This window comes from Podarcis filfolensis (genome assembly GCF_964270895.1).
Source record: "Podarcis filfolensis genome assembly, chromosome: 16".
Lineage (NCBI taxonomy): Eukaryota > Metazoa > Chordata > Lepidosauria > Squamata > Lacertidae > Podarcis > Podarcis filfolensis.
In genome coordinates, this window is record NC_139620.1 from 19,302,124 (window position 1) to 19,314,781 (window position 12,658).

The following is a 12,658-nucleotide window of genomic DNA, read 5'->3' on the forward strand; positions in this document are numbered from 1 at the left end:
GGGTGGTAAAAAGTTATTTTGGCACCTGTTTCCACCGCTTCATTTTCCCCTTGCACAATGTATGACGAAGGAGACAAAGGTCACAGACAGAGCATGGCAAACCACTAAGAGAGCAAAAGGTTAGATAGAGGGCATGATGTTCAGACAGCTGTGGCTTTGTCTGCGGGTGGAAGTGTGCTTCACACCCGACGGTCTCTCCTTCACACGCACCCTCTTTCCCCAGAACATCCCCTTCACTGGCCTTGCCTCAGGCTCTCTGAGAGTTGTGTTTGCCTGGCCAGGATTTGTCCTCAAGCTCTGATAATGCTTCATTGTTCCCTGGGTGGAGATATAAAGAGAGGGGTTTGAGAGAGGGGTGCTTGGACAGTAGACTGCCACACCGACCAAAGGAAAAAAATCAATTTTCCCGCTGACATGTAGGGTCCCCGGAAGCTTGAACAGAAGAGAATGCGGCCCTTGGGATGTTTTAAGTTCCCACACCCATTATGGTAGCCCTTTGCCGTCTTCTCTTGCAAGAAAGGAGATTCCGACTTTACAGTCGTACCTTGGTTGCCGAACGCCTCGGAACTCGTGTGTTTCGGCTCCTGAATGATCGAAAACCGGAAGCGACAGTTCTGGTTTTCGAACAATTTTCGGAAGCTGAATGTCCGGCGCGGCTTCCGCAGCTTCCGATTGAGTGCAGGAAGCTCCTGCAGCCAATTGGAAGCCAGGCCTTGGTTTTCGAACAGTTCTGGGACTCGAATGGACTCTCGGAACACACTGTTCAAGAACCAAGGTACTACTGTACAAGAAAAGAGATTCGGGTTAAACATTAGGAAGAACTTCCTGGTGGTCGGGGGAACCGTTTGACAGTGCAGTGGACAGCTTCGAAGGGTTTGGGCTCCCCTCCCTTGGAGGTTTCTAAACAGAGGGTGAAGGGCCATCTTTCAGGGATTCCTTCATTGCAGTGGGGTTGGACTAGATGACCCATGGGGTCCCTTCCGACTCTACACTCCTGAAATTAACTGTGCGTTGTTTTTTCTCCTCCTCCTTCCCACCTGGCCTGCCCTGCCCCCCGCAGGATGACAACCGCTACCACGAGGATATATTTGGAGTCACCTTGCGCACGTACGAAGTGACGAACCGCCTCCGGTCCGAGTCGATTGCGCACATCGAGGAGAGTAAGAAAGACACGGACGAGTGAGTCGGGCCCGCTGGCTTCCTTTCCTTTTCAAACCGGCGCTTTTGTTTCCCCAGAAACGTGTGGGCTGGGCAAGAGAATCCCTTTTGTCCTTCGGCTGACGCCATCGCTCAAGCTACGAGCCAAGAGTGGGTGGGGATCACCGGGGAGCAGGCATGTTGAGCCTCTAAGCTCTGCATGCAGAAGTTCCATCCCTGGGATTGCCGATTAAAACCGGGGGGTGGGGAGCCTCAAACCCAGGGGCTAAATGCAGCCCTCCCGGCTGCTCTGACCAGCCCTCAGAGCTACCCCCAAATAGGCCACACCCCTCAGGAGTCCTGGACCTTTTTTGCCTGGCCTGAACACACCTCTCGGACTCTGATAAATGCTTCTCACTTGCCTGGAGAGAGGGGTGTGAGTAGAAACAAGCCTACTCAAGCCAGTGTGGTGTAGTGTTTAAGAGCGGTAGTCTCGTAATCTGGGGAACCGGGTTCGCTTCCCGCTCCTCCACATGCAGCTGCTGGGTGACCTTGGGCTAGTCACACTTCTCTGAAGTCTCTCAGCCCCACTCACCTCACAGAGTGTTTGTTGTGGGGGAGGAAGGGAAAGGAGAATGTTAGCCGCTTTGAGACTCCTTCGGGTAGTGATAAAGCAGGATATCAAATCCAAACTCTTCTTCTTCTTCTACTGCATGCAAGGTGAAATTTGCATTTGTTGCTCCGCCCACTTTCCCCTCTGGCCACGCCCACCAGGAGGGTTTCAGCTGGAGGCAGCAGCGCTTCTGAAAACCGGGAGCCTGTGCTCTTGCACTTGGGTTCCTGCTTGCTGGTTTCCCTCTCTTCCGCAGGGAAAACGGGATGCTGTGCTGGGTGGGCCATTGGCCTGATCCAGCACAGGCTCTTTTAGGTTCTCATGCCCAGAAAGGAATGCGGCTCTCACACCAGAAAGGTGTTTTCCCACCCCTGATCCGGAGAAAGACCCTGCGAAGCTACTGCCAGGTTGGAGTAAAATAGCACTGACAGTGATGGCTAGTGTCCATTGGGAATGGTGGGGCAGAACTTAGGGGAGCTAACAGCAGGTGGCGCCAGAGCTAAAGATAGGCAGAGTGCTAGTCACCATTTCCTACCTGCTAAGTTCTGTAAGAGTGATACTGAGACTCCCATTTGCCCTAGTATGGCATCCCCAACCTGTGGCCCTCCAGATGTTTTGGCCTACAACTCCCATGATCCCTAGCTAACAGGACCAGTAGTCAGGGATGATGGGAATTGTAGTCCAAAACATCTGGAGGGCTGAAGGTTGGGGGTGCCTGCCCTAGTAGGCCAGCCTCCACTCTGCCCCTCCCATTGCCTGCTACCCATCCCATTCAACTGGAGCTAGGAACATAAGAAACTGCCTTGTGCTGAGTCAGAGTGTTGGTCCATCTGCTTCAATATTGTCTACACTGACTGGCAGTTCTCCAGGGTTTAAGGCAGGGTACATTCCTAGCCTTATCTGGCAATGCTGGGGATTGAACCTGGGACCTTCAGCATTCAAGGCAGACACTCAGCCCTTGAGCTATGCTCTCTCTCTCTCCACATTAACTGATCCTCCAAGACACCCTCAACTATTTTCTAGTGGTCCACGCCAGTGAGAAGGGAATGAGATCCACTGTTGTAATATTTTGTGCCTTCTGCTGAGCTGGTGGCACCAGCTGGCCTAATCCCAACCCAACCCTGCCACCTACTGTCCAGAAATGGTATCGGCCATTCAAAGAGGCCTTTATTTTGCCACATAGCAGCATTCGCAACATACATTTAAAGCAGATTTATACCACTTTAGCTGTTGCGGCTTCCCCTGAGGAATCCTGGGAGATGTAGTTTGTTAAGGGTGCTGGGGATTGTGGGCCTTCGACTGCAGAAGAAAGAGGCAGGCAAGAAAGGCTTATTCCATGAATTAAACTTAGGAGCTAAGCCAATGGTTTGGTTCACCCATTGTAGTAAGCCAAACTACGGCTTAGGTCACATCCCACACCATACATTTAAAGTGCATTTAAAGCACATCACGTCTCCCAAATACTCCCGAGAACTTACCCCACACAGTGCTGCAGTTCCCAGTTCCTTAATAAACCACAGTTTGCACAGTACATTTTTGCTAGGGCAAGTGTTGCACTGCATTCTTTTCTTGTGCAATGGTAAAACTCAGCCATCCACTACAGCAAAAGCCCCTAGCTCTAGTAGACGTGGACTCTGGATATGGCCCCTGGTTTGGACAGGTCAGGCTCAGATACAGTTCACAATAATTATACTGCTACTGGTGTGTGTAGGGGGGGGGGCGTGTATTGTTTTATTCTTAAATGTGATGGTTGTTTTTTAACCCAGGTATGTAAGCAGCCTAGACATGGTTTGTGTTAGGCAACTAATAAATAACAGCAGTTAATAACTGTCAGAGCTACCCTAGGTCCCAGCTCACAAAGGACCAACGCTGCTTTGTTGTTAAGTACAAAAGTCTTTATTGAAGTTCAGTTTCACTTCCAGAGCCGCAGCGCGCAGCTCTACGTCTCAACTGTTAGACCGCTGCTGCTCCGTCTGAGTCTCCTCCCCCTTGACACCAATTTAAGATTCTAGCCTTGCTCCACCTTTTCCGCTGCTCCTTCCTCCTCTGGGTCTGCCTGCCCGCCGGGGTTTCGCCCTTTCTAGCCTCTTCTGACGCTGATTCCCCTGAGCCTTCTCCCTCCCTCCGGCGGGCTTTAGGAGCTGGTTCCCCATCCGGGTCTCCTGCTGTTCTGCGCGCCTGCACATTTGAACTTGGCGCGCGCGCCCAGCCAGCAGCTTTCCTCCTGACCGTTTCACTGCTGCTGTCACTGCTTCCCCCTTCGGGGGGGCTAGCTGCAACTGACCTCCCTTCCGTTCCCCCACTCTCCAATGGAGGCGTGGTCAGCCCTGACTCCCTCTCTGGAGGAGACGCTGGCCCTGACACATGTGACTCTTCCCCCCCACTACGCTCTGGTGGGGAAACTGGTCCCGATCCTCCACTGCTGCTTTGGGGTTCCCCTCTGGCTCCTTGTTTCTGGTGCGTCCCCCCTGGGACCCCCCTTGCCCTGACCATCGGCGCCCCCTTCTGGGAATCTTCTGATTCGCTGGAGAAGCTCATGGAATCTCTCGGGCCACTGTCATACTCCCCTACGCTGCCCTCGGATTCTTCCCCTTCGCTCTCCAATTCCTCTCTCCCCAGTGCTCCTGCTCCTGATTCCCTGACAATAACGATGTATTAATTTTATTTGCCTTGTTTGAAAAAAATTCCAGAACTAGAATATGTAATAGCCATTCAGTTCTAAAAGGAACAGAAAAGACACCCCAGGGAGGAAACCGGCGAGGACATTTGTCTCGTGTATAAGGTGTGGGAATGTTCAGGATGCAGGAGAGGATATGTTTAATGATACCCTTCCTAACTTGCGTTAGCAAGTTCTATATCTTAGCAGAGTAACATTCTCCTTTATAACGCACAGCGCTTTGCTTGTTGCAGGCTTGTCTGAGCCTCTCAATATAAGATTCCTGGTAAGTTCCCTTCTTGTCCCTCTTAAAAAGAATAACACGATAGTGTTATTAAAGTCAATATAAAAGTAGTTTACTCACAATCATTCAATTCACAGTTGGATCCCTGAAAGCAGACTTAGGTTACAAAACTATCCCATAAGGGAGTTAGTTCCTAAGTGACTGCAAACAGGCAGTCACTTCTGCTAACACATGGAAAAGCAAAATGGAGAAGAGACAAAGGAAGGAGATGTGCTCCCTTGCCCAGGTTAAGCCTCAAACAGACACACAGGCCTCTAGTCACATGCAGAGGATGCTCAGGAGGAAACAGGAAGTTAGACTCCTGGCTGGTACAAAGCATAGCATGTCCATTCTAGGAATGTTGTACTTGACTGCTCTGTGTTTCATATCCCATAAGGCAGTTGCTTTGTGGTACTGCTTGGGGCAGGTAGTCACACGATGCCAAAACGTGGGGTTACGCAGCAGGGTCTAGCTGTGATTTCTGCATTGCAGGGGAGTTGGACTAAGTGATCTAGGTCCCTTCCAGCTCTAGAATTCTACGATTACAGTGATACCTCAGGTTACAGACGCTTCAGGTTACATATGCTTCAGGTTACAGACTCCGCTAACCCAGAAATAGTGCTTCAGGTTAAGAACTTTGCTTCAGGATGAGAACAGAAATTGTGCACAGCGGCAGCAGGAGGCCCCATTAGCTAAAGTGGTGCTTCAGGTTAAGAACAGTTTCAGGTTAAGAACGGACCACCGGAACGAATTAAGTACTTAACCTGAGGTCCCACTGTATATATTATGTGACTGCATCCCTGTTTAGTAGCCAAAGGGAAGCGCTGCCCACTGGCCCAGCGTCTGGGGTGAGCAAGTGTGTACGATGTTTTCCGTCCAACTAACGAAAGGACAGCATTTAAGCCAGGGAATGCATAACTTGTGAAGGGAGAACGAAATGCATGTGAACTCGAGTGGAGGGGGTGATGCTTTTTTTTACATGCCTTACCATGCATGTGTGATCTCAGCTCTAACCGGCGGCTTTTTTGCAGGGTGTTTTGTTCCTAAACCTGACCACGTCGCGTTGCCCGAGGCAGGAGGCCGAGCCAGGCAAACCGCGGCAGCTCCAGCTGCTCTGCTCCAGCCCTCGAAAAGGAGAGGGGTCTGGACCTTGTACTGACACGTCCGCATCCGCTCCTTTCCTCCAGGGACTTCCGCCAGGCCCACAACAAACGCTCGTCTGTGTCTCGTCCTATTGTTGTGTCCTGAAGGATGTGTTGTTGACGCTTGGATAGCGAGGGAGGAAGAGACGGAGGACAATGTTGGTGATATTTCCCTCCCCTCCACACCGCCACCCTCTTCTCGCGTCCTGTGGCAGTTTATTTTCCTTCCGTGTGACCTTCTCTGGAATCTCCCACCGTGGCGCGATGGCTTTGAACGCAACCTGCAAGCAGCTCCGGCAAAGACACACAACTTCTGCTCGTTCATGACAAGGCCGTCTTCATGGCTGCATGAAAACCACCACCCTAGTGGTCGTCATCTGCATTTTGTGTGTGCGTGTGTGTGTGCGTGTTCTGGGGTGGGTTTGGAGGGTCACGGTCAGTTGCTGTTGAGTTACGCAGCAGAGGAACGCAGAATCGCCGCTCTTGTCTGTTTGCCAAAATCTCTGCCTAGCATGATTTGCTTCAAGCAGTGGGTCACTCTCTCCCCTGTCCCCTCCTGCCACTGCCCCTTTCATTCCTGCAATCTGGCAGGGGGGAAGAGGGAAAGTATGGCGGGCATCTCCTCCTGTGGCTTTGTTCTTGTGCAGCCTCTCGGTCCTTGCATTCAAGGTGGGACTGGCCTTCGTTGCACAGATAATGGTCGCACCTTCGTACGGCATACCTGCGCAGTCTCTTAACGTGATGCACTGCCCCAGCCTCCCTGCTCCCTTCCCTGCACCTTCCGCAACGTGTTTGAGCACTGATCCAATGGTCGCAAAGTCAGCAACACAGCTGGATATGGCAAGCTGGGTGGGCTGTAACCAACAGACTGCCAGGAAGCAACTGGGTCATCAGGCATTGTGGCTAAAACACTGCTAAGGGTATGAATATACTATTAGGAATCCAAGAAGGTTTCATTCATGTGATGTGCTTTTTCCTTTACTCCTCAGACAGAGAGAGAAAGAAAGAAAAAGAATGAGGATGGTACCAGTGGATCACTTCTGTAGAACCATAGAACTGAGATGGAGAATCTGTGGTCCTCCAGGTGTTGATGGGCTATGACTTCCATCATCTTCTGCTGATTTCCCATTCAGGCTGGGGCTGATGGCAGTAGGGGTGGGGAAGAAATATGATCCAGTTCACATCTGATGCTGAGCTTACCTAATTCACACTTTGCCAAACAGTATGCAGACTGAAACATCAGTCGTTCTTCGAAATTTGCACTTCTCCCAGTTTTCAAATGCCGTTCTCCAGCTAAGTAACGCAGGCGCATACACTAGCGTAAAGTGCTCATATAAATGCATGTATTAGCAAAGGTAACATACACAAAATGCATTGCATTAGGGGGAATTACTTTGCTTAAAAAAGTGTATGTTAGGAGAAAATGCAGATGATAGGAGAAATTCGCATTAAAATTCTGGTGAATTTTCACAAGAACAACAACAAAATCATGAGCTGAGATGGTAATGTGAGGGATCTAATTTAAGATTGAAAAACATGAGAAACAGAGAAAAACAAAAAATGACATATTCGCCCAACATCATGTCCAAGACCATGGGTAGGCAAACTAAGGCCTGGGGGCCGGATACGGCCCAATCATCTTCTAAATACGGCCTGTGGAATCAGCATGTTTTTACTTGAGTAGAATGTGTCCTTTTATTTAAAATGCATCTTTGGGTTATTTGTAGGGCCTGCTTAGTGTTTTTACATGAGTAGAATGTGTGCTTTTATTTATAATGCATCTCTGGGTTATTTGTGGGGCTTAGAAATTCGTTCATTTTTTTCTTCAAAATATAGTCTGGCCCCCCACAAGGTCTGAGGGACAGTGGAGTGGCCCCCTATTGAAAAAGTGTGCTGACCCCTGTCCAAGACCATCTGGTGGGCCACAGGTTGCCCATCTTTGCAACAGACCAAGGCCAAAGAGCACACAGGAATGAACAGGCAGGCTACATTCATGAACTCTTTCTGATGGTTTCCAGAGTTCTCCAGTTACAGAATATGTTTGACTATTCTGATAGATCACTGCTTTTCTAGTCTCAGAATAAACCCAGGGCATCCCCTTCCTCCCTAGGGAGATAGATGGATCTCCCAGCAGTAAAAAGCTGAATTACTTCCAGTAGGAAACAGCTGGATCCTAAACTGTTGCCTTCTCATTGAAGGGTTTTGCTGTCAGTGCCAAAAACTCTGTGCTTTTTCACTTGGTGTTTCCCTTTGCTTTGTGTAAAAAGGACAACATGGGGAGCTGCCAAGGCAGGGGCCTGGCGACTGTCGCAAGCTCTCAGCATTTGTGAGATGCTAGAAGCTGCCTTATTCTGATTCGGAGCAATGGTCCATCTAGCTCAGTATGGTCTACACTGGCCGGCAGAGGCTCTCCAGAGTTTCAAGCAGGGTTTTCTGCTAGCCCTCCCTGGAGAGGCCATTGGGGGATTAAACCTTGGACCTCTGCCACTGAGCTACAGCCCTTCCCCAAAGGTTGACGGTGAATTCCTTTTGCCCACCTTAAGACTCCTTGAAGCTTATAGACATTTGACCATGAGCTTGGCAGAGCAAGGCAGCAGTTTCCTTGGAGGCCCAAGCATGTGCTTTTTGCATGGGACACATTGCTCTCGTTGGTAACAACATCTGAGCCATGACAAAACCCTGGTTGAGTTTAGGTCCCTTGGTTCGATTCACGCTACCGTCTTACGCACCAGAGATGTGGAACTATTTTCTAGCCCGAGGGCCGCATTCCTTGTTTGGCAACTTTCTGGGGGCCACATGGTGGGTGGAGCCAGGGGCCACATGGTGGGTGGAGCAGCATATGCAAATTTCCCCTTTGCATAGTAAGCTACTTTCTGCTCATGCTCACACACCCTTCTGTGACCTCCGTGCAGAGAAGCAAGAGGCAGCAACAGAGACTTCAAGGATGCATTCAAACGCAGGGGGAAAGACCCAAGGAGTGAGGGGCAATTCCTGGGGAGAGTCTCAAAGGCCAGGGAGAGACTTGGAGGGCTGCGTGTGGACCCTAGGCCAGAGGTTCCCCACTCCTGCTATGCACACCTGGAAGTAAGATGAACCATGGGAACTTCCTTCTGAGTAGACAAGGATGGCATTGATTTGTAAGTGTAGTGGCAAAACTGGTACAACCAGGTGGCTGATGGCTGGAATCTTTAGCACAGGGGTGGAAAACTGGGGGCCTTGCGGATGCCTCTGGACTCCAACTCCCATCAATCCCAGCTACCATGGCCAATGGTCAAGGATGGTGGGAGTTGTAGTCCAGCAACACCCAGAGGGATCACAGGTACCCCCACCTCTCCTTTAGTCTAACTCAGCATGGCGAGAATCCCCCACATTCTGGCTCAGTCAAAAATCCCATGCATCCCCACAGACACAAAGTCTTGGTCATGCCATGCCTTTGCGATCAGAAGAAGTTGTATTCTTCTGCCTCGCAGAAGAATAGAACGGAACCACCACACTGTGATAGCGTCGCATTGTTTTCCCACATCAGGTGACCCAGACACACAAACTCAGCTGCTAAGAGGATCCCCACCCCACCCCACTTTTAAGATGGGTGAGTGCAACTGGAAGTCCGGAGCGCCAGCCCGCTTATTGTTTGTGAGTCAACATGCAAAGGCACGTGAACATCTGTTTTACCTTGTTAGTATCCCGTGCGGATCGTCGGTCTCTCGAGAGGTTGAAAAAGCAACCTGCCAAAAGTGGGAGGAACTGTAACGGGCCAGATCATAAGGAGGGGCAGCAATAAGCCCACAAATAGCTCAGTTTGTTCAACACTCATGCTCAACAATAGCACCATCACCAATCAAAGACTAGAAGGCGATGCTAATTTGTGAAAGCTGTACAAGTTCTCCGGAAGAAGATAACTGAAACACATTGGAAACATTACCATTGAACCTCTTGGATTTTGTCTACTCCATTCTGCTCCCTCGGAAAAGGAAAACATAAAAGGAACCAACCACACTTTGCTCTAGTCCTTTTCAGTGAAAGCCCTCTTGCCTTGCTCTGCTGCTTGTTTGTAGAAAAGGAAGTGCAGTTTCATCTCACAGGAGAGGTTTTCCAGGCTCCTACTACACAAAAGGAGCGAGAGAACAGCCGTATTCAAGGGGGATCTTTGTTCTATGAGTTGATGCTTGTGTTTTGTCACGAGGAGCCGTTCCTGAGCTGTGCGCAACACGCTATGTCAACACCTAGTGGCAGAAATCAAGCATTACAGTGGCAGCGTGCACATTTCATTTTTTTCAATCCACATTTTCCAATGCAGAGGGGTTGCAGATTGGAACAGAAATGTTCCTGTGCAGAGATGGTGCAGACTGAAACGGAAATCTGTACCCTAACCCAGGCTATTGAATGAACCCTGTATATTGATTGGGAAAACTCTCCTCTGCTCCCTCCCATTGGCTTCAGCAGGTTAACTTAGACCTAAGTGTCCTCTGGATCAAGCAAGAACAAAAATGCATTTGCCTGTGTAGGGCAATGATATAATATGGGTGAGTACAATCCTGAATGTGTACAGGTCTCCCAAGCAGCTGCTAATGTGACCAGTTTCCTCTCCCTATTCTTCAGCTCAGCTCCCTTGTGTCACTGTGCCTTTTATTATTATTAATATTATTATTATCATCATCATCATCATCACTGCCATTAATAAACAACTGATGAACAAATTACAGTTGCATTCCTTGGTCTGGATGGGCAGCCTGGTTCATTTTGAACACCACACAAATGTATGATAATTTGGAGGGTGGGGGCGGGCAGGTCATATTTAATCATATCAGTGCTTTAAGCGGCCGGAAACATTTTACGTTCCTTTACCTCCGAGCTCTTGATGCTGCCAAGTCTCTGCCGTTTGTACAATATGCTCAGCACCTTTCTTCATGGACTGACTGCTGTTCTTGTTTGCGAGGTATCCACACTGTTCTAAAGCATGCACCTTCTTTCTGTATAGTTCGGATCTTCTGGTTTTATGGAATTAAAAAGAAAAATACTTATGCCTGTTTGCATTGCAATCAATTAAAAAAAAGAAAGAAAGAAGTGAATTGACTCCGTTGTCATCTTCTACTTTGTCTTTTAGGGCCTGCCCAACCTGAGGATCATGGTTCATACTACAATCGGGCTAGGCATTCATTATTCCAGTCATTTATTAATTACTTACCCATCGCTTTAGGGGGCGAAGCCCACCTTACTTTCCACACAGTGCCTCTAGGCCCCCAATGTGGAGTGACTCTGGAGCAACGCTGTGTCAGGGGCTCAGGCATTGTGGGGCAATTAAAATGGCAGGTCCCAATGTTGGCACGTGCCAGCCAGACTTTGCTGCTCCTTCTAAGCCTGCAAGCTGTTCACTGTCCGCTAAGGCAGAGATGGGGAGCATCCCATCACCCTCCATCATGGGCATTCCTGGATGCAGCTGACGGGGTTGGAGGAAAACAAGTTTCCCATGGCTGCTCTAAGGGAAATCCCATGGGAACTTCCAGTGTTCAGTGAAGGTAGGCATAGAACTGGACAATGGAAGAGCTCAAATGGAAGCCAACTGCAATATTCATTCATTCATTCATAAAAATGTATTCATTCATTTATTCTGTGAACTGCCCTGGGATCTTATGATGAAGGGTGGGATATAAATATAAAAAAAAATTATAGACTGCTGTTTGTTGTTTTTTCTTAATACAGTTTGCTACAGAAATACATAAAACCATGCAGTGAAAGCCACATTTTTTTAAAAAAATCAGACATCAGTTAACCATTGTATTCTTTATTGCCTGCATATAAGCCTGGCAGAATTGAAAAAAGTTTTGAAAGTTGGCACGTTAGGCACCTGCTGAATCTCTAGTGGCAAGGTGTTCCACAGGACTAGGCCCATGATACTAAAGACTTAAGTTTCTTTCTGTTGTCAAATGAGCCTCACCATCCCGGGGAATGACCAGTGACATGCCTGCAGATGATCTCAATGATCAAGCTGGGATACAAGGATGGAGGTGCCCTGAACCAACATTGTTGAGGGCTTTGTAAATTAATAGAAGGTCCCCACTTCTGCAGCTGCAACATGAAGATATTGAGCTGCAGCCTACTGAAGCTTTCAAGGCTGACAAGATGCAGAGTGTGACAGGCAGGGTCTGTGAGGCTGGGGAGATTACTGCAGGAGACTCACCCTCTGATGGTGACAGGGCTGTGTCTTCCAGCCAGGTGGTCCCTGAATAAGATACTGATGTCCCACCTCATACAAGACAACAGCTTCTCATCTGCATCAGTGTCCTTTGCCATGCGCTGCATGGTCTCCTATGGACCACAATGCCCACCACACCAGAGACTCTCATGAGGCTCCGCATTTGCCAGACCTTCACTGGGAGCCTGCAACAGCATGGAGGAATGGTTCTGAGCTGCTGTTTCAAACCACTTTCCAGCAAATTCAAGCTGTGCAATTAAGGTTGACTGGGGTGTCTTGCACAACAAACTTGCTTCCTCCAGCAGGACCAGACTTTTAGGAATAAGGGAGGCGAGGGGAGAGCGTGGGCAACACTTGCTTGACGCGACATCATCTGACCTCCCCACCAACAAATAAGGATGGGTGCTCAGTTGACAGGTGGTCTGGAAGCACCCTTGGTTCAAATGATATCATGCACATGCTCTCTCTCACGCAAACATACATACAGAGGGCAAACACCAAGATAAGAGCAGTTAGGCCAAAATTAAGACTGGACTGGCCCTTCCAATCCATAGATTTGCTTATTTCTTAAATATAAGGAACTGAGCTTTTAATTCCCATGGGAAATCATGATTTCAAGAAGTATGCAGCAACC

At 49.0% G+C, this 12,658-nt stretch overlaps 1 protein-coding gene across 7 annotated transcripts in view; it reads left to right on the top strand.

Annotated features, from left to right (window-relative positions):
• The window catches only part of NOS1 (nitric oxide synthase 1), a gene marked incomplete at its 3' end in the record, with an annotated part of 182,931 nt that extends 172,027 nt beyond the window's left edge, over positions 1-10,904 (top strand). For 4 of the 7 annotated variants that reach the window (XM_083589715.1, XM_083589714.1, XM_083589720.1 and 1 more), the window contains 2 exons: positions 1,061-1,179; positions 5,877-10,904. In XM_083589715.1, coding sequence (XP_083445841.1) covers positions 1,061-1,179; positions 5,877-5,937 — 180 coding nt within the window. Of the gene's footprint in view, positions 1-1,060; positions 1,184-5,720 lie in introns of those variants that run through there. The other 3 variants (XM_083589716.1, XM_083589717.1, XM_083589718.1) reach the window with 2 other exon arrangements.
• Positions 10,905-12,658: the final 1,754 nt, after the last annotated feature.